At 38.7% G+C, this 22515-nt stretch overlaps 1 protein-coding gene across 3 annotated transcripts in view; it reads left to right on the forward strand.

The window, feature by feature from the left end:
* Nucleotides 1-2209: 2209 nt before the first annotated feature.
* ENTHD1 (ENTH domain containing 1) overlaps nucleotides 2210-22515 on the forward strand; it is a 106106-nt gene continuing 85800 nt past the window's right edge. The window contains exons 1-3 of one of the 3 annotated variants that reach the window (XM_077914448.1): nucleotides 2219-2344; nucleotides 2518-2899; nucleotides 7634-8136. In XM_077914448.1, coding sequence (XP_077770574.1) covers nucleotides 7788-8136 — 349 coding nt within the window. In that variant the 5' untranslated portion in view covers nucleotides 2219-2344; nucleotides 2518-2899; nucleotides 7634-7787. Of the gene's footprint in view, nucleotides 2345-2517; nucleotides 2900-7633; nucleotides 8137-22515 lie in introns of all 3 variants that reach the window. The other 2 variants (XM_077914449.1, XM_077914447.1) reach the window with 2 other exon arrangements.

Raw genomic sequence — 22515 nt, forward strand, 5'->3', positions numbered from 1 at the left:
GGAAATGAATGGGTCTAAAAAGAAAAAAACTGGGATCTCCAACGTTTTCCAAATACAATAGGTAGACTTGTGACTGAGAATGTCAATGGAGGAGAGCCTGGCTGGCTCAGTTGGTGGAGCGTGTGGCTCTTGATCTTGAGGTTGTGAGTTTGAGCCCCATGTTGGGTGTAGAAATTACTTAAAAATAAAATCTTAAAAAAATAAAAGAAGAAGAATGTGCAACATCAAGATGGAGTGCAACATCAAGAACCAAAAATTGGCCCTTAGGGTAGAGGAAAGGACATAGACTTGGACACTGAAAATTTGGGTCAAGTTCTAGCTAAATCACTTGCTAGGTTGAATATTTCTGGGCAATTTGTGTAACCTATTTGTTCTCTCAAACTCAGCTCAAGTTCACCTCTTCCAGGAAGACTTCTCTAATTATGTAGATTTAGACAAATCCTCTTTTACTCCCAAAGCACTTTTATCACAGCAACTAATTATAATTGCTAATTTATTTTTGTCTTTTTAATTAGACTATTACTTCTTTGTATTCCCGTAGCTCAGTATAGTGCCTGGCACTTAGCAGGTGCTCAATAATGTAGAATGAATGCATGTTCCCCAAACTCGGCTTCCTCATTTGTAAAATGGAATAATTATATCTGCTTTTCAGAGTTCCTTTGAAATTTATATAATCCATGACTTGAAAAAAAATATCTTCCTAAACTATAGCTCACTATATAAATAAAATACTTGTTTGTCCCTCACTATTTTATAGAATAAAACCTTAGCATGGCATTCAAGGCCCTGTTCAATCTGTTTCCAGGCCACCTTTTACATTTCTCTCTGGCTACTATGCCCACTAGTCTATTTGATAGCCAGCTAAGCAGTATTCCAAACACACTGACTTCTTTCATATCTTCTACCATTTTACATTATAATTACCTAACTACACGTCAGCAGCTGTCCTGAGGTCTGTTATAATAATTGTTATGATTGAAGTAGCAGGAGCTAAAAGCAAATGTTACTTTCATCTCTGAAGACTTTTTCTATAGTCTGTCTTTTCCCTCCACCCTGATGGAATATTGCCATAGTCCACGCAGCCAGCCATGTGCTTTTAAAACATGGGTTTGATTATATTTTCAATGTGTGCCAGATAAAAATCAGCCAGCAGGCTGGACTCGGTCTTTCATGATCTGACTTCCTCTGCCACTTCGTCCTCTGCTGTTCCACTAATAGCCTTTGAGACAGCCATCGGAACTACAGGACTTGTAGTTTTACCAAGATAATAGGCTCTCTTGGCTTTCAAGCCTTTACACACGATGTGTCCTCTGCCTCTAATGGCCTCCTCCACTTTGTCTATCCAGTGAACTCTGTCATCCTTTAAGATACAGATGTAAAGTCTTCCCTGAAGCCTGCCCTCGAATACTCCTTGGCAGAATTAGATGCTCTCTCCTCTCTTATTACAAGATACCTATCTTGTGACAATCTTCTGTGACGGTGCCTGTCACCTCCACTAGCCTGTGAACTCCTGCAGCATCCGACTCCTGCTTTATCTCTGCATCCGCACAGCTTGGTGGGGTGCCGGGCTCACTGAAGATCCGCTGACTATCTCAACGATGACCCATCGGTGGGACCCCCGGCCCTCCCTGGAGCCACTCCATCCCTGCCCACCACACACCTAATCTTTTCATTACTCTTTTGAAAAAATCTTTTTAAAAGATTTATTTATTCATGAGACAGAGAGAGAGAGAGAGGCAGAGACACAGGCAGAGGGAGAGGCAGGCTCCCTGCGGGGGGCAACATCAAGATGGAGTGCAACATCAAGAACCAAAAATTGGCCCTTTGGGGGCCGGGAGGTGAGCCCATGTGGGACTCAATCCCAGGACTCCGGGATCAGGTCCTGAGCCGAAGGCAGACGCTCAACCGCTGAGCCACCCAGGCGTCCCTACTCTTTTCATTCCTAGCAAACAACCATTACATTCTTTGTCCTTTGAGGTGGACATCAGCTGCAGCTGCTGTTTCCAGGCAGCTTCAATACATTAGTAACAGAAGTTGTAAAATATCTCCTCGAAAGGAGGATGAGGGCAGCACCACGGCCCTCCGGATCGTTACACGAGGCCATCTGCCCTCAATTCACTGGGTGGCCTGGCAAACTAAGTCCTTTTGACGCCTCGCGTTCTGCTCTCGCGATACGCTGTGAACCGCAGACACGAGACCTCCGAGAGGCCGGAAGTGACGAAGCGGAAGTGGGGCAGGGCGTGGGCGCCTGGGCCTGGCCGCGGGAGGCGACCAGCCGGGGAGCCAAGGGCTTGAAGTTGAGCGGGGAAAGGTCCCGATGCCGGTGGCTAGACTTTCTCCGCAGGTAGTAGATGGTTTGGGGGTGCAGGCGGGCGTGGAGGGGCCCGCTCCCCGCCTCTTGTCCCGGGGCCGTGCCGTCGCTGGCTGGGCGCGGGCGAGCAGGGGCTGAGGCTACCATGGCCTGCGTGAGGGAAGGTCCCCGTTGTGTGACGCCATCGTGTCACTCCCTCCTTCTAGAAACATCTGTGCGGCCCTGCCTTCTGCTCCAAGTAAACTGCGTGCTGTCCGACTCCTCTGAGGGGAGACGGTGGTCCGGCTCACCTGTGTGACCCCGGGCCTGGCACAGGGCCTGCCTTGTACACAGCGGTCGTTCTGAAGAAAGGGATGCCGAGGAACGACCCCGTCTACAGGAAGTTGGTTCTCTCAGCCTTCGCCCTTCGTGTTCAGAATTCTTTCCCAAGCATCTCCCTTCTTCCTGTCCGCGGTCTATGTGGTGGTTGTTCCTTGTGCCGCAGATGAGGGAACTGAGGCCCAGAGAAGTTGTGGAACCTTAGTTAGGAAGTGGCAGAGCAGGACCTCAAGTCCCTGCCTTTGGAATCCTCATTATTAAAGCAATGAGGTGAGGTGTGTGAACGCCTAGGTGTGAGCGCGTTGTGAGCGCTCAAAAAAGAGTGGACCTTAACCCTAGAGAATGGGGACTGCGTCCTTGTGCCCTTGTTTCTCCGTTTCCTAGAATGGAGTCTGTCGCACGGTGAATTCTGGAGAACTAATAGTTGAATGAATCGATGAGCACACACAGGAGGGAGGGGCTCCACAAAGTGGGTTTCTCAGCCTCTTGCAGTGTCCTTCCCATCGAGCAGTAACACCTCCTAATGCCATGGCATCGTCTGCGATCATTCTCCCATCACAATCTTGGCCAGAGCTTATTTTCTCCCGGGTTAACTTAAGTCTATAGGCAGAACCTGTACAAAAAGGAAAGCTGTTCTCTGCCCTGAATGCTTCTTTCCAGATGCCTCTCACTCAGCCTCTTAGATGCTGCTCTTGGTATTGTCTTAGGTCTTTGGGTGAAGTCAGTTCAGTTCCTTGATTCCTTATTCTCAGTTCTGATATCCAAAGAATTTTGAAGATCAGTTTTTTCCCCCCAGGTCGTTTGGCAGCAACACCTGCATTGAAAGGAGCCACTTATCTGTATTTATTCCAGATATTTACAAGTTTTTGTTGCAGTCATGTTAATGTGTTTGCTTGTTCAGAGCAGCCCCACACCTTGCTGTGGGTATCATGTAACGTATGGTATAGGCACTGCATTACCCTTCAGAAGTCTGGAAAAAAACCCGTTGAGTTTGAATTCCACAATGTCACTTGATAAATGATTTCCTGTTATGATTAAGGTAAAGTTGAGGGAGGAAATAGCCTTTGCCAAAGCATTGTGGAAGTGGGCAAGTCTAAAATGGAAACCAAGAGACCTTTTCTACCTCATCGTGTGTTTACTTTGGAATTATTTAAGGGCAAAAAGCTCCTTAATCAAACGCTGGTTTTTGAATGTCAGGATCGTGTTTTATATTTCTTATGTCATCCGCAAAGTGTTACAAATGGTACATACTCAAGAAATATTTGTTGAAAGTGATACAAATGGTAGATACTCAAGAAATATTTGTTGATATTGATTGTCAATACCTGTTTCTTGAGTACCTATTATGTTCTAGGTACTGATTAGGCAATAGGATTATATTGCCTTGTAAATAGAATGGTCATGGTCCCTACTGTCATGGAATTCCTGGTCTGGTGATGAAGAAAGCAAATGACAAATACAAAAGTACAGAGTATGGTAAGTCACATGAAGGAAATAAACCAGGTGCAGAAAGAATATGTTGGGAAGATCTAAGTAGTTACTGTGCTAGCCTCTCAGAAGAGGTGACCTAGATTTGTGACATGGAATATCTTAACATTTCTTTTTTTTTTTTGTTTTTAAGATTTTATTTATTTATTCATGAGAGACACACAGAGAGAAAGAGAGAGAGAGAGGCAGAGACATAGGCAGAGGGAGAAGCAGACTCCACGCAGGGAGCCTGACATGGGACTCGATCCCAGGTCTCCAGGATCACACCCTGGGCTGCAGGCGGTGCTAAACTGCTGGGCCACAGGGGCTGCCCTATCTTAACATTTCTAAATATTCTAGGGACTTGGATAGCCAACCAAAATTTGGGTGTGAAAATTTACCTGTTGGGAACCACTTTTGTCACATCACTGTAATTACAATCCCAAGTTTCTGATAGTATGAGTAAACTGAACATTTGTATGTAGTCAGCCATCTAAAACACATAAAGTCAACATATAATTTACAACTAACACCAATTGAGCTCCTTGCTAATCTGAAAAGATAACAATTGTAGAATAGTGTCTTACCTATTCTATGATCATGTCACAAAGTACCATGCGTTAGTAAATAGTATTAATTCACTCATCCAGACTTTTTGCTTCATGGTTTTTTTAATGATTGGGAATGTGTTTAATTTAGGTATGATGTCAGGCACATCCAGTCCCATTGGATTGAAGCCTATTATTTAGATACTTTCCCCGGGCAGAAAATGCATTGAAGAAAACATTCTTTGAGTACAAAGTAGAAAATATAGGAGAACCTAAAAATTAGGATTTTTGTCTCTCCAAAATATAGACAGGTAGCTTGCCAAAAAAGAAAAAAATAGCATTTTGATGACTGTGTTCAATTCCAGAAGGCTATGATTCTAACAGGGTTTTTTTTTGTTTGTTTGTTTTTTGTTGTTTTTTTGTTTGTTTAAATAGACTTGTGAGGAAACAGATCAATACTTGTTGCTCTCAGCCAGTGTCACAGTGCATCTCTGCATGGCGTGAGCTTGGTAGAAGGGGGGAAAAAGACAATAGAAAAAGAAAACCTTCATGATTGAAAATTTTAATGGCTTATTGAAACATTATAAATCTGGTTTTCACTGCAGGAATAAGTCAGATAAAAATGCCTATGTTTGAAGTGCAAGAAAGGGAGAAAATCAGAAAATTGTAAAAACACACAACTTCTCTTTTTCTTCTTAGGGTTGATGATAGTCTCTTTCTGAGAAATGCTAATTAAACTGATACATTTTCCATCTTGCTTATTTGAGAGTGTGTTGTACTTTTACAAAAAAAAAAAAAAAAAAGGTTAATTATCCCCTTCTCCTTTTTTGAAAAAAAAAAAAGGATAACTCATTTAGTTTGCTTCTGAAAATTTATGTCTTCCTTAAATACACAGAAATTAATCAAACCTGAGCTAGGAATTGTGAAGGTCAAGGAAGAGAAGCAAAACTGAAAACAAGACAAATTTGTTATGGATTTTAATGTTTTCCTTTTGTGTGTGTGTGCAGTTTCTCTAGTAAAATCTGATTATAGATCGTTGAGGCTTCATTGGGTCTGGATGCTTGTCAGGGCTTGAAATCAATTTAGTACACTATCTTGGTGGCCATCAGGGATGAATCACCAGGGAAATTGCAAACTAACTGGCCCACCTTAATGTGAAGTAATGAAAAAGAAGGAAGGGAATGGTTTCATATGAACTGCGAGTTGATCATTCATAAGCATCATTTAAGGCTCTGGGGCTACAGACCTCCTTTAGGTTTTAATGTATTTTGTATCAACCTAAATGGGCCTCTTTTTGTGTGTACTTGTTTTGGGATGTGAGAAATACAGATGCTGATCACTCCAGGTTTTAGGGAAATTGTTACCTGATTTGTATCATAGTATTGACATTGTTTACTCCTAAATGCATATTTCCTTTTCTAAAGCCCAGTGAAGAAAGTAATTTAACCTTTTTCTTGAACTTGCTAACCTTACCAGGACTAAAATACTGGTTAAGGGTACCACGAGTTAGATGTCGAGTCCACTGAGGTACAACTACTTATGTTAATAGCTGACAACCCTCCCTACTTTCAGATTAACAAGAATGCAGAACATATTTAAATCTGATTCTAGTGGCCTGTAGTTCTAAGAATACAACCACAGGGTCATCTGATGATTCTAAGGCTTGGATGCTACCATCTTAATTACCTTCAGGACCCACTATTTTTATATGTGACAACAAATTTTAAGAATGAGATGTCAGAGTACAAGTCCCATTTTCTTTTTATTTTTTATTTTTATTTTTTTATTTTTATTTGCATTTATTCTATGCAGAATTTACTCCCGGGCCATAAGTTTTTGTTTCTTCAGTTTCTTCTGGGATATCTTTTTCTTCTGTGCAACCTCCTCTTCTGGTTTAGGAACAATCTGCTCTTTTTCAGTAAGAATCATCTCAATGTGGCAGGGAGAGCTCATGTATGGATTAATCCGGCCATGAGCCCTGTAGGTTCTACGTCGCATCTTGGGGGCTTTATTCACCTGGATGTGCTCAATGACCAGAGAATCTACATCTAAACCCTTAAGTTCAGCATTATTCTCTGCATTTTTAAGCATGTGCAGTAAAAATTCAGCACTCTTCTTGGGCCACCGACCCTGTGTCCAGCCCCACTGTTTGGCCTGCGCACACCTACCAACTCCACCATTGTAGCGACGGAATGGCACACACTGCTTCTGCAAAGTGACATCTTTCAGATACTTGGTGGCTTTTCGAATATGCATACCCTTGATGGCCTGGGCAGTTTCACGTGTGTTCTTAAAGTGAACACGAAGATTTGAACCTCTCGACTTGCATGATTTTGTAGGGTTTTCTGGGTCCAGCGAGTAGCGAACCATCTCCGGAGGTCACCTCAGGCTGCTCGGGGGAAGAGCCAAGTCCCATTTTCTTATACTAACTTGACCATTGTCCATGGAATGCTTTATTTTATTTTATTTTATTTTTTTATTTTATTTATTTTATTTTATATTTTATTTTATTTTATTTATTTAGATTTTATTTATTCATGAGAGACAGAGACACAGGCAGAGGGAGAAGCAGGCTCCATGCAGGGAGCCTGACGTGGGACTCCATCCTGGGTCTCCAGGATCACACCCTGGGCCAAAGGCAGGTGCTAAACCGCTGAGCCACCTGGGCTGACCCCCCCCCCCTTTTTTTTTAAAGATTGTCCATGGAATGCTTTAAAATAATTTATTTCTGGCCAAAGAGGTTGAACGATATTTTCTACAGAAACTTTTAAGATTAGAAAGACCATCTAGATTTCTTTAAATAATACAGGCCAATTCCTTATAAGAGATTTTTCCATACTGATCCTAGGAGAATTTAGGTGGTGCCCCCAATTCTGGCTGATTAAATGAAGGGCTGATTTCTAAGTAATCCTAGATTTTTTCAGACTGACTTGGTCTTCTGTAGATATTTCAAAAAGTATTTAACTTACATCTTTTTTGTGCTTTGCAGGAAACCGATGCCTCATCAAAATGAAGATTAATCATTTGTGTTTGGGAGCAGCAGAACTGGGGACCACTTACCTGTCAAGTGTTTTATAAACCAATTATATAAGCTCTGATTCCACTGCTCTCCTCCCCATCTCACCTTCAAACTTGTCTTACCTATGGCATTCAGGAGACAAGTGAAAAACTTTGTGAAAAATTATTCAGATGCTGAAATAAAAGTCAGAGAAGCAACTTCTAATGACCCTTGGGGTCCTTCTAGTTCTCTGATGTTAGATATCAGTGGCCTGACTTTCAACACAATTTCTCTGTCAGAGATTATGAATATGCTGTGGCAGAGACTCAATGATCATGGGAAGAACTGGCGCCATGTGTATAAATCCCTGACACTCATGGATTATCTCATCAAGAATGGATCAAAGAAAGTTATTCAGCATTGCAGAGAAGGGTTCTGTAACATTCAAACCCTAAAGGATTTTCAACACATAGATGAAGCTGGAAAAGACCAAGGTAAAAGAAATGCATACGGTGTGCCAATAAAGATGAGAGGTTTGGGGGACACCTGGGTGGCTCAGTGGTTGAGCATCTGCCTTTGACTCAGGTCATGATCCCGAAGTCCTGGGATTGAGTCCTACATCAGGCTCCCCTCAGGGAGCCTGTTTCTCCCTCTATCTAGGTCTCTGCCTCTCTTTCTGTGTCTGTCATGAATGAATAAATAAATAAAATCTTAAAAAAAAAAAGATGAGAGGTTTGGGAGGGGATCCTTTTAAAGCAGGAGCTGGGGAAAAGTTGTTCTTAAATGTATCAGCCCCCTTTCTCCTGGGACAGTTATAGTTTCCAGTTTAATCCTTTGTGTTGACTCCTGAGGGCCTTAGAGAACAATTTTTTTTTTTTCCCAAGAAGATGGGTAAAACCAACACACTTAGGTTCCTGATAAAACGATACCTCATAGAAAATGAACAAAGTGAATAAAGCGGGAGGCATGGCAGCTTGCTATAATAATGTCACTGTAATTCACAATTATAATTAGACTGAAATTTAGTCACAAATGTAAAGAAGTGTTTCCAAAGACTACAGAATCTTCAAAGACTATCTAGATGGAAGTACTTACATGAATACAAAAATTTAGGTCATAAAATAATTTTGTTGGGGGTGGAGGAGGAGGTGAAATAGGGAAAGGGTGCGTGGAATACTGAACTGAGATGATTTGGTAGTGTCTGGTATCTACAGTGCTAAAAGAATCAGCACTTCCTCCCTGTCTAATGTAAAATTATAATTTGTGCTTAAAGGGAATAGGCTTATGAATCATGAGAAGAGGATAAAATTCAGTGCAGTCTTTGTGTTAAGTATACATTTTTAGAATAGACTTTTTAAAGAGCACTTTTAGGTTTACAGAAGAATTACACAGGGAGTACAGAGTTCTCATAGACCCTTCCCCATCCACACGCTGTTTCTCCTATTAACATCTTGCAGTAGGGTGGTGCGTTTGTTACAGTTGACAAACCAGTATTAATACATTAACTAAAGTCCCTTGTTTACCTTAAGGTTGGCTCTTTGTGTTCTATAGTTCTGTGGGTTTTGAAAAATGCGTGTCATGTATGTACCATTCTGATATCCTACAGAATAGTTGTGCTGCCTTGATAATGCCCCATGTTCCACTTGTTGGTTCTTTTTAAGCTAGAACCCTTGGCAACCACTGATTTTTTTTCTTGTCTTTATAGTTTTGCCTTTTCCAGAATGTCATATAGCTGGAATCGTACAATATGTAGTTTTTTCAGACTCGTTTCTTTCCTTGACAGTAGGCATTTAAGATTCTCTCATGTCCTTTTATAGCCTCAGAGCTCATTTCTTTTTTTTCTTCATGTTTTAAAAATCAGCTTTGTTGCGATATAATTCACTTACCATACAGTTCACTCATTTCAAGTATACAATCCTGTGGCTTTATGTATATTATTAATTTTTAAATATTGTGATAAAATGTAAATAACAAAATTTGTCATTTAAGTATGCAGTTCAGTGGCATTAATTCTGTTCATAAAGTTGTACCACCATCACCACTGTCTACTTCCAAAACTTTTCATCACCCCAGACAGAAACTCCATAACCATTAAGCAATGACTGTCCTGCTAACCTCTCATCTACTTTATGTCTCTATAAATGTCCTATGCGGGGTACCTCATATAAGTGAAACCATAGAGCATTTGCCCTTTTCTGTCTGGCTTATTTCACATACCACAGTGTTTTCCAGTTCATCTGTGCTGTGGGACGTCTCAAGACTTCATTCCTCTTATAGCTGAATGACATTCTGTGGTATAAATATATCGCATTTTGTTGATCTATTCATCAGTTGGGAGATTCTTGAGCTGTTTTCACCTCCTGGCTATTGTGATTAGTGCTGCAATGAACGAAAGCATCCAAGTGTCAGTTTGAGTCTCCACTTTCAATTCCTTTGGGTGTATACTTAAGAATGGAATTGCTCGATCATATGGCAATTCTATGTTTAGTTTTTTTGAGGAACCAATAACCTGTTTTCCTTAGCAGCAATGCCATTTTACATTCTTACCAATAATGTAAGAGGGTCCCTGTTTTTTCACATCCTTGTCAACACTTTTTACTGTCCATGTTTTTGATTATAGCCATTCTACTGAATGTGAAAAGTAGTATCTCATTGTGATTTCAATTCACATTTCCCTAAAGACTAATGATGTTGAACATCTTTTTATGCCCTTGTTGGTCATTTATAGATCTTCTTTGGAGAAATGTCTATAGAAATCCTATGTCCAGGATGCCTGGGTGGCTCAGCAGTTGAGTGTCTGCCCTTGGCTCAGGCTGTGATCTTGGAGTTCCAGGATGGAATCCCACATCAGGCTCCTTGCATGGAGCCTGTTTCTCTTTCTCTCTCTGCCTATATTTCCGCGTCTCTCTGTGTCTCTCATGAATAAATAAATAAAATCTTTTTTAAAAAATCCCTTGTTCATTTTTTACTGTTTTTTTAATTGTTTGGTGCTATTGTAAATGGAATTGTTTTCTTAATTCCATTTTCAGATTATTCTTTGCGAGTGTATAGAAATACAACTGACTGAGTTATTTTTGTGTATTGCTCTTGTGTCCTGCTACTTGCTGAGCTCATTTATTAGCTGTAATAGTTTGTTGTTTTTTTCTTCAGATTCCTTAGGATTTTCTGCATGCAAGATCATGTCATCTGCAAATGGAAATAGTTTTACTCTTCCTTTCCAATCTGGATGCCTTTTATTTCTTTTTTTTTTCTTAATTTCCCTGGCTAAAACCTCCTGTACAGGATTGAATAGAACTGGTGGAGAGCAGACATCCTTGTCTTGTTTCTGATCTTAAGAGGAAAACGTTCAGTCTTTTACCATTAGGTATGATGTTAGGTTTTCATAGATGCTTTTCATCATAAGGTTGTTAGAGTTCTAGTTTGTTGAGTGTTTTTATGAGGAAAGGCTGTTGACTTTTGTCAAGTGTTTTTTCTGCATCTGTTGAAATGATTATGTGTTTTCCCCCTTTATTCTAATATGGTGTATTACTTTGATTTTCATATGGGTACCAACCTGCATCCCTAGTGTAAATCACACTTGGTCATGATGTATATCCTTTTTATTTTTGAACTGTTTACTTAAGGTCAGGTTTGAGGTTTAAAAATTTATATATATATATATGTTTTAGAGAGAGGCAGAGAGAGCATGAGCAGGAAGAGGGGGAGAGAGAGAGGCAGAGAATCACAAGCAGATTCTGCACTGAGTGCAAAGCCTGATGTGGGGCTCAATCTCATGACCTTGAGATCATGACCTGAGCTAAAATCAAAGGCCAGATGCTTAAACCGACTGAGCCACCCAGGCACCCCAGGTTTGAGGTTTAGTGATGAAATTGGAGAAAATCTTCCTGGGTTTTGATCATGCTGTGCTTTTTAATCCAGAAATTGTAAAGACATTAACTTTCATGAGGTTTGAATTTATTTTTAAAAATTAAAATAGTGATCAAAATTTTGCATCCCCAAGAATTAGGTTTAAAAAAAGTATTTTGTATGATCGTGAATGGAATATAATCATTTTTTTCTTCATAGAGCAGATATTTTATTACTGTACTAAGCACTTGATTTTTTTTCCTTAAGTGGAAAGAGAGGATCAGCCCATGTTCTAAAGAGTTTATGAGCTATTTTGAGAGATAAGATAGATAAGCATGAAATTTTAAGCAGACATGCTTAGTTATGCATTTATACCTTTTATATGTACAAAGTATGGTATATTTGGATATGTTTAAATTCACTATCATAAAGGTCTTTCAGATTTCCTAACAGTTGAGCTTAGCATCAAAGAATGAAGCACAAGTATACTATCTTGGACTTTGTAAATACTCTTGATTATTTGGTAGCACCAAAAAGGCAAGAAAAATATTTTATTTTTATCTTTCATGCATTTATCATTTTGTGTTTGTTTCTTAGTGAATGTAATTATTAGAATAATAGCTCTTGGCATAATTTATACATAAACAAATGTGTATGTATATTGGGGGTCAATGCATGGACAAAAAAATTGTTACTGATTGGGTGTGCAGTTAAAACAGTTTGGGAATTACTTGTTCTCAGGATAAAGTCAGGCCCCTTAGCATGTTCCAAATCGACCTTTTACTATTAATTCCTTAGTCTTCAATCTAACACATTGCATTTGGCATTCCTAGTATATTCTTCACTTCTATGTGCTGATACTTAAGATGTTTCTTCTTCCCTGTAATAGCAGTTTCTTGCTGTTTGTTGAATTCCTACTTAGTTGTCAAATTCTAGCTCAGAGGTCTTTTCCTCCATATCTCCAACTATTTCTTTTTCTCACTAGGCAGAATTAATTGCTGTAGAACTTTATTAATAATATCAGTGTGGGTTTTTTATAGTATATCCATTTGATATATATATGTATATGTGTGCATGTATGTATACATGTACATGTATATGTACAGATTTGTCCTTGACTAGATTCTTAGGGTATATGTCATATGATAATCATCTTTTTACCATCAGGCCTTGGTACATACTGGACATCAGTAAATTTTTATTTAGTAGAAGTTATAAAAAAAGAAACTGAGGGAATTGAGGTAAGAAATTTGATCATTGAAAAACTACTCAATAAGAATGATTTTGTTGGATCAGAAAAGAAAAAAAGCAATGAAGTTTATTTTTTTATTTTTTATTTTTATTTATTTATGATAGTCACAGAGAGAGAGAGAGAGAGAGGCAGAGACATAGGCAGAGGGAGAAGCAGGCTCCATGCACCGGGAGCCCGATGTGGGATTCGATCCCGGGTCTCCAGGATCGCGCCCTGGGCCAAAGGCAGGCGCCAAATCGCTGTGCCACCCAGGGATCCCAGCAATGAAGTTTATACCGAGAAATTAATGAGAGAGAAATTGCAGTGATCCAAGAATCTATAATTGGATCCTACCTGAGATACTGGTATTAAGAAGAGACAAAGAAAAAAGGTAAAAGCAGAAGAAACTATAGAAAAAAAGACCTTTATGTTGGTTTCCTTGATTAGTTTTTACCCTTTACCCGGAGTGCACGTCTCCAGATACCTGCATTGCTTCCTCACTTCAGATCTCTGCTGAGAATCTGAGAAAGTCATTTTATTAGTGAGGTCTCTTATATCTACCCTATTTATTTAAAATCAGCCCCACCCCATTCTTTGTACTGATACGCCCTAGCCACCTTCTGTTTTATTTTTCTTCATAGCTTTTCTTATCTGACATAGGGCATGTTTTATATATTTTTTTATCCCTTCTTACTCCCTATTATTTGTTTTCTTTCTCCTCCTACAAAAGCATAAGTTTCATGAAGACAGGAATATTTTATGTCTGTTTGAGGTTTAAAGATTTTTATATATATTTTTTAGAGAGAGAGAGAGAGCATGAGCAGGAAGAGGGGCAGAGGGAAAGGCAGAAAATCACAAGCAGATTCTGCACTGAGCACAGAGCCCAATGTGGGGCTCAATCTCATGACCTTGAGATCATGACCTGAGCTAAAATCAAGGGTCAGATGCTTAACATCTTTGTCCATGCTCTATAACATACAACAGTGCCTATCACACAGTGCCTGCCCAGTAATTAATAATAGTATTACAGTAATCTCCCCTTATCTGTGGTTTCAATTTCCATAGTTTCAGTTACCCCTGGTCAACTGCGGTCTGGAAGCAGATGATCCTCCTTCTGACATATTGTTCAGAAGGTTGGTAGTAGCCTAGTGCTATATTACAATGCTTATGTCACTCACTTCACTTCCATATTATCACATAGGTGTTGTATTATCTCACATCACATAAAAAAGGTGAGTAGAATACAATAAGATATTTTGAGAGAGATAACCCATTCATATAATAGCTTTTATTATGGTATATTGGTATAATTGTTCTATTTTATTATTGTAGTTAATCTGTCACTGTGCTTAATTTACAAATTAAACTTCATCGTAGGTACGCATGTGTAGAAAAAAGACATATATAGGATTGTCTTCACAGTTTTTACGGTCTATACAGTTTCTGGCATCTAACTAGGGGTCTTGGAAAGTATTCCTCATGGCTAAGGGAAGGCAACTGTACTGTAGAGGGGAAAAGTTGAGAAAACAATTCGGAAAACTTGGGGAACAAGAGAAACTTATTTTCAAATAGTTCATTGGTTAACGTTTCAAACAAGGTTCTCCATATGCTTTTTTTCAACCTCCAGACAGCTTTTCAGATGAAGTAAATTTAAAACAATGAGTCTAATTATTCATCTGAAAAGATTTTTAGTAAATTTTATGATAAATTTCACTGTTTCAGACTTTGGGGACACTGTTTTGTATTATAGTTTTGGGGGGGGTTTAGGTTGACAGTTGAACACATTGTTTTATTTTATTTTATTTTATTTATTTTCTTTGTAAATTTATTTTTTATTGGTGTTCAATTTGCCAACATATAGAATAACACCCAGTGCTCATCCCTTCAAGTGCCCACCTCAGTGCCTGTCACCCAGTCACCCCCCACCCCCCGCCCATCTCCCCTTCCACCCCCCAAGTGCTAACACCTGAAAATCAGCACAGCAGGCCCCTCCCCCAGAAGACCAGCTAGACCAACAGGGGAAAAACAAATTTTGACCAAGCAGCACTGGAAAGTTCCAGGGGAAGTAGAGGGATTTACAGTATACAGAATCAGAGGATACCCCCCCTTGTTTTTTTGTTCTTTGATTTCTGTTTACTTCCCCCTCTTTTTTTCTTTTTTCTTTCTCTCTCTCCTTCCTTCCTTCCTTCCTTCCTTCCTTCCTTCCTTCCTTCCTTCCTTCCTTCCTTCCTCTCTCTTTCTCTCTTTTCTCTCTTTTCTCTCTTTTTCTCCTTTTCCCAGTACAACTTGTTTTTGGCCACTCTGCACTGAGCAAAATGACTAGAAGGAAAACCTCACTTCAAAAGAAAGAATCAGAAACAGTCCTCTCTCCCACAGAGTTACAAAATTTGGATTACAATTCAATGTCAGAAAGCCAATTCAGAAACACTATTATAAAGCTACTGGTGGCTCTAGAAAAAAGCATAAAGGACTCAAGAGACTTCATGACTGCAGAATTTAGATCTAATCAGGCAGAAATTAAAAACCAATTAAATGAGATGCAATCCAAGCTAGAACACATTGTTTTAAATACAGAGATACTTTACCTGAAACAGTGTCTAGAATCTATAGAAAAACATTGAACATATGAATTTAAAATATAACCAACATACTGCTTAAAAATAAGTTTATTCTGTATTCTCCAACTTTTTGGACCCCTATATTAGCAAACAAGTTTATATCGTTTAACTGTGTGACAAAGGCTCTTCTAAACATTTTACCTGTATTAACTCGTTTAATCTTCATAATAACCCTTTGGATAGGTTGGCCCCTTTTTACTGATGAGGAAAGGAAGGTACAAAGAAGTTGAGTAGCTAGCTCACACGGCTAGTTAGTGTTAGAGTCAAGATTATAATCTAGACGTTTTGACTCTAGAATCCATGTTCTCAACAATATGTTGTTGAATGAATGATGTTATCCATATCCTGCTCATGCTCTTTGCTCTTCTACTCTATGCTGTCACCACATGTCACATCTCCAGACTTGACCAAGCACTTGACTAGCAGCATATAGCAGGATGGAGCACATAGGAAGGATCTGAGAACTGAATTAGTTGTGTTCATTAATCTGGGACAGGAACCGAGAGGTTTATTCTTTTTTTCATCTATTTCAGAGTTATTTTATGTCAAAGATGATACAAGAAATGTACATATTATACTCTTGACTTGCAGCAGTCATGGCCTAAAAAATCATTCACTCAAATCTAATTTTACGGTCTTGGACAAATAGCTAGATGCAGTTGGCATGGCTGGGCCTGTTTTTTATCGCAGGTTTAGGGCCCATTATACATTAGGCTCAAACTTATCAGAAAGAGTGCCATGTTCCTGCAGGTGATTCAGGTTCTCCAACTGATAGTCCTCAGTCTCCTTGATATTTTCAGGTCAAGTGCAATGTTCTTTCCCTTATGTGCACAATATCCCTATACCTCTGTCAGAGCACATTTATATACATGCCTGTATCTTTTGCAAAACTGTGAATTTCTAAAGGGCGATAACATTATCTCTAGCACTTACTACATTGCCTGGGAGTAGGATCACTCAATAGATATTAGATGAATGGATGACTAATACTGTAATACTTTTATACCTTTAGCAGATTTATAGCAATTAACTTTCTTTTAGGAATATAAAAAATATAAATGTCAAAGTTGACTCCTTTAACCATAAAATTTCTACCTCTTTACTCTAAATTATTATTATTAAAGATTTTATTTATTCATGAGAGACACACAGAGAGAGAGAGAGAGGGGCAGAGACACAGGCAGAGGGAGAAGCAGGCTCCATGCAGGGAGCCCGACGTGGGACTCAGTCCCGGGTTTCCAGGGCCACACCCTGGGCCGAAGGTGGCGCTAAATCGCTGAGCCACCCGGGCTGACCTCTAAATTATTTTTTAAAATAGGTTTTTAATGCTAACACTGCTTTATTGAGATATAATTTATATACTAAAACATGCACAGATCCTAAGTATACAGTTTGATGAATGTTGGTAAGTATAACCAATCACCCATATGAAGATAAAGAACATTTCCAATCCCCCTTTCCGTTTATCCCCCTTTCTACTTAGTTCTTCCTCCTTCCCAGCGGCAGCTGCTATTCTAATTTCTCCTACTGCGTAAATTAGTTGTGTTTTTTTCTTGAAACTCATACAGATGGAAACATATGTATTCTTCTGCCTCTGGCTTCTTTATCTCCACTAATGATTTTAAGACTCATGCATGTTGTTGCATACATTAGTAGTATCATTCCTGTTTATTGGTGAGTCCTGTTCCATTATATGAACATCTCAGTTTTTTTGCCCATCTTCTGTTGATGGGCATTTGATATGTGTATAGTTCTTGGCTATTATGAATAAAGCTCTTGTGAATGTTATTATGTAAGCCTTTTTATGGCTATACATATTCAGTTCTCTTGGGCATATGCTCAAGAGTGGCATTTCTGGGTGTATATTCAACTAGTCTTCTAAAGTGGTTTCTACCACTTCGTACTCCCACCAGTAGTGTTTGAGAGTTTGTTGCTCCACATACTTGTCACTACTTAAGTACTGTTATTCTTTTTTATTTAACCAATTTGATGAGTATATAGTATTGTTTCAATCTCCATTTCCCTGAAAAGTTGTTGAGCATCTTTTGATATGATTTGTGAACATCTTTGCCTATTCAAGTGTTTTGCCTATTTCAGTTTTAAATTTTTTTGCCTATTTTTAAATTTCATTTGTAGTGGTTCTTTATACATTCTGGATATGAGTCCTTTGTCAGATAGATATATGGATTACAAATATTTTCTCCAAGTTTGTGACTTGTCTTCCCACTTTCTTAATGTCTTTTGATGAAGTGCAGTATGTTTTCCTTTATGGCTGATGCCTTTTGTGTCTTGTCTGAGAAACTTGCCTACCCCAAAGCTATGAAGGAGTTCTCTTGGTTTCTTTTAGACATCTTACAGTTTTAGCTAGGTCTGTGATTGATCTAGAATTAACTTTATGTATATTATGAGGTGGAAGTAAAGTTCAGTCTTTTCCATAAGGTATCTAGTTGTTTGAGTTACTAGATTTTAATAATAGAGCATTTTTGTGTTTGGTATCTTATTTGACCCTTACAATATCTTAGAGGAATAAAAGATCTATGTTATCTCTCTTAAAGAGATGAGGAGCTAGCGCCCAGACAGATTAAGTTATTTAGGTAAGGTTGCACAGCTAATTAATGACTGAACATGATTAAAGCTCATATATCCTAATACTGCTTAGTGCTATTCTATTATTGTGCTACACAGCCTCTCCTAATTGAGTTTTAAAAAATATCCTAACAAAGTTTCATCGAACTACCAGAGTGAACTTAATTAAAATTGTCTGAAAAATACCTAGTTGAATGTTTCATACCATCAAATTATTTATTTATACAGATTATGGTATTCTTTTTATAAAACCAAATTTATAGTATTCTTGGAAATGTGTGCATTATAGATGTATGTACTACTTTATTCTCAATTAGGTAAGTCATGAGATTGTAGTTAATTTTGTTTAAATGGGCCATTATATGTGTACATTTATGTAAATTAAAGGTAGATTTCTTTTTATTTTTTATTTTTATTTATTTTTTAAAATAAGTTTATTTTTTATTGGTGTTCAATTTGTCAACATACAGAATAACACCCAGTGCTCATCCAGTCAAGTGCCCACCTCAGTGCCTGCCACCCAGTCACCCCCACCCCCACCCACCTCCCCTTCCACCACCCCTAGTTCGTTTCCCAGAGTTAGGAGTCTTTCATATTCTGTCTCCCTTTCTGATATTTCCCACTTATTTTTTCTCCTTTCTCCTTTATTCCCTTTCACTATTTTTTATATTCCCCAAATGAATGAGACCATATAATGTTTGTCCTTCTCCAATTGACTTATTTCACTCAGCATATTATTTCACTCAGTTCCATCTACGTCGATGCAAATGGTGGGTATTTGTCATTTCTAATGGCTGAGTAATATTCCATTGTATACATAAACCACATCTTCTTTAGCCATTCATCTTTTGATGGATTTCTTCTTTTTTTTTTTTGATGGATTTCTTCTTAAAGGTACATTCTAAAAAGACAAATTTTCAGTGTTGTTAAAAAATTATGTTAAGCGGTTTTACTAGAAGTAACTTGGCATACACTGGTGACATTACTGCCATTTTAGTTTTCCCTTGTCATTATCAGTCATCTAATTTGGGAATTAGATGCTTCACACTTTGACCCATGGCTGATTTTGTACAGGCTGCCTGTCTGCCTCCAGGATTGGCCCTTACCAATCACCTACCTACCCATTTGTTCACTAAAGTTTGAAAGTCTTGGAGTAGGAACTAAACCTTATAAGCCAGAGTTAAGAGACACAACCCGAAATGTAAAAAAGCAAAGACTGTGGAAGATGTGATACGTTTATATATTTACGCTAGTTTAGAAGTTATTGATTTAAAAAAAAATTTTTTTTTTGAGGAGATGGTTTTTTGAGTTCAGGTTCTCACAGAAGGGAAGAAAACAAAACACCAGGTATTTGGACCCTGATAGGATTTAGAGAAAGACTGGACATGGACAAGTAGAAGAACAAAGGAATGATTAGAATTTCACTTTCAAGGTGACTATAATGAATTAAACAGAGCCAAGATATCTGGAAACAGTGAGTTCAAGAAAAAGAAAATATTTTAAAATGTAGAATTACTTTGGATGTTGGTTAGCCTCTAAAAGCAAAATAACTGAAATCTGACTGTCTTCCTTCTTTTACAGGAGGGACAGAAGTGGGACAGTGTGAGGCAGGCAGCTCCTGGACTGGGAGGTGGGAGGGGGTGGGAGCGGGAAGGAGGGTAGTGCCTAAGCACTGTGGGAAGAATCTAGCTTCCAAGTGCATCAGACTTGATTGTCTCTCTATAGCTGTCAGACAGCAGTGGTCAGAATTCTCTAACCATCAAACCCATCTGATACATAGTGGAGGCTGGATTCATTAGTGAAAGTAGATGTGCTCATTTACAGAGAGGTGGGATAATTAACACAAGGCTGCTGAACAAATGTGATTTCCTGTAACACATATTTTTATAGTTTTGATGAACAAATGAATTTCCTTTAAACAAACATCCAGGCTTTGGGTCATCATGAGACTGTTCTGTTAGTGCTTTGTTATTGTTACAAGTAACTTGAAAGTTATATTACTGTGAGTTCAAATAAAACCTTTATACCTACTACAGTTTAATATTTTGGATCACCTTTTGCTCCTTCGAGCAAATATAATCATTGGTAATCATGACAGCAAGAAACAAACCATGAATCTATTTAAACTTAAATATGCCAGTCTAGCCAGTCTTCCCACGTTCCTCTTTACATATTATACACACATGGACAGCAGAGTACAGTAAACAAACGAGAGAATAACAGTTTAGCACTTCAGTGCTGTGTCAACACAATCGTGCTCTTCTCAAGGTTCCCATCAAATAAAAAAGCTTACATTTGTATGCTAAATTCAGTCAAGGAAACTAAAGTCTATATTGTGGTATTTCTATAGAGCCAGTCTCTACCTTCAAACTTATTATTAACTTTATGACTTTGGAAAAGTTTTTTACTCCCCCTAAACTTACTTTTCTTATCTGTAAAATGGACTTTGTGAGGATTGGAGATAATGTCTGAAGGCCAGGCACCTTCTAGATCATCAATCAATATTAGCTTATACTATTACTCCTTGGCATATTTTTACTTTTATTACTTTTATTTCCTGCAGTGTATATTCATGTCCAAATAATGCTCAGTGCAAACCATTCACTAGGAAGGGCTTCTCCACTATCCTGTTTTTCCAGTTTCTGCCCATCCAATGCGCCTTGCCCACATATCTGTTGAAGCACACTGCTGTATGACCCAAGGACATGTTACCTCCTTCACTGGACTCCGGGTTTGGAGGGCTGAGGTTATTTTATTGAGATCTCTATTTCTTTACTCAATTTGGTGAAGGTGCTGAATAAATGTCTGCTGACTGAAATGCTGACAAGTGGGCTATTATTGGAGGTTCAAAGAAAAGATTGGTAGCTTTTTTTTTTTTTTTGATTGGTAGCTTCTAAGAGTTTCCCATTATCCTAAATGTTCTGTCTTTCTACAAGATTTCTACATATAGGATTATTTTTATTTATCCTGCTTAGTCTTTGAAGATCATTTTTGATGTGAGGATTCATGTATTTTCTCTTAAATTCTCAGCCCCTTTTGCTCTGAATATTGCTTTTTTGTGATTACCGTAATTTTCTTCTTTTGAAACTAAGTGAATACTGGGCCTTGCACAATCTGTCGTTTATGACTTTTAATTAATCTTTTTAATCTTACTGCCACTCTGTGCTATATTTTGGAAGAATTCCTTAATACTATTCTTCAATTACCTCTTCAGCTGTTAGATTCTGGAGTTTTTGGATGTTGAGGGTTTTTTTCTTTTTAATTCTACTGAGTATAGTTTTCATTTCTAGGATTTTTAATCGGCTCTTTTCATATCCAATGTTTTTGTTTCATTTCTGCCTATATTTGTTTCATAATCTCCAATTTCTTGTTGTGGTTATGATTCCTGTATTAATCTCTCTTAATTGTATTACTTAAAAATCTTTGTTTAGGGGGTGCCTGGGTGGCTCAGGTGGTTAAGCATCCACCTCTTGATTTCAGCTCACATCATGATCTCAGGGTCATGAGATAAAGACTCACACCTGGCTCACGCTGGGCCTGGCACCGCTTGGGAGTCTCTCTCTCCTTCTCCCTCTGCCCCCCCACCACACGTGCACGTGCTCTCACTCTCTCAAATCAATCATAAATACATATGTAAAAATAAAAATCTTTGTTTAGCGTTTTAAAATCCTCTAACAATATAGAATATTGATTTATAGAAGATCTTACAGAATCCTATAGAACACTGATTTCCCTTGCAGTGTATTTGCATTTTGATTGCTGTTTTTATCAGCCATCTTTCTTAAGCATGAGATTTTTTTAAAAAAAACTATTTTGGAATTTTAGTTTTCTGTCTTATTTTGACTGGGAGGTTCTTCCTCCACTATCCATGTTCACCCCTTGATGTTGGTTTTCAGTTCATGCCACCCAGCTCCCTTGGAGCCTCCAGTACAGCCCTTAGAAAGGCAGCCATGCCCTGTGATAGAACTAAGGTGTCTTACATGCAGCCACTGAGGTGGCAGGAGCCTTGCCTGCCTTAGGTTTAGTTCCCAGCCTTAAGGCTGCACATGTGTCTTCTAGCTTCTAGACCCACAGCTACAAATAAGTGACAGCCCAGGAAGCAGCTGGGTTTTTCCCCTCTTCTTTTTCTTTTCTTCCCAGCCCTCTCTCAAACACAGATACCCCCTAACATCAAAGAGTGAGATCAGCTCTGGTTCCCTAACACCTGAGGAGCTGAACTCCTTCCTGACTGCCAGATCAAGAACCCAGCAGCCCTGTAGCTTCAGCCTGGCTTATTGCTTTTTCATTTCTCTTATATTTATGGTTTGTGGAGGTTTTTATCCTGTTTTTGAGACTGCTGATGTCTATTATTGCTGTATATTTGGAGCAAGCAGAGGGATACTTTGAAGCATGAACTTATTGGTGCCAACTTAACTGAGGGTTTTTAACTTGAAAATAACACTGTTGGGGATACTTCTCCCCTCCCTTCCTACCCCAATTCCATCACCCACCCCTGGAGACATTGTGGAGGATAGAAGGCAAGGGAGACTTGAGATAAGTAAATAAACAGAACACCACAGGCAAGAAATGAGTGGGGCCTGAACTGGGAGATG

The sequence above is a fragment of the Canis aureus genome, chromosome 11 (assembly GCF_053574225.1).
Source record: "Canis aureus isolate CA01 chromosome 11, VMU_Caureus_v.1.0, whole genome shotgun sequence".
Taxonomy (NCBI): Eukaryota; Metazoa; Chordata; class Mammalia; order Carnivora; family Canidae; genus Canis; species Canis aureus.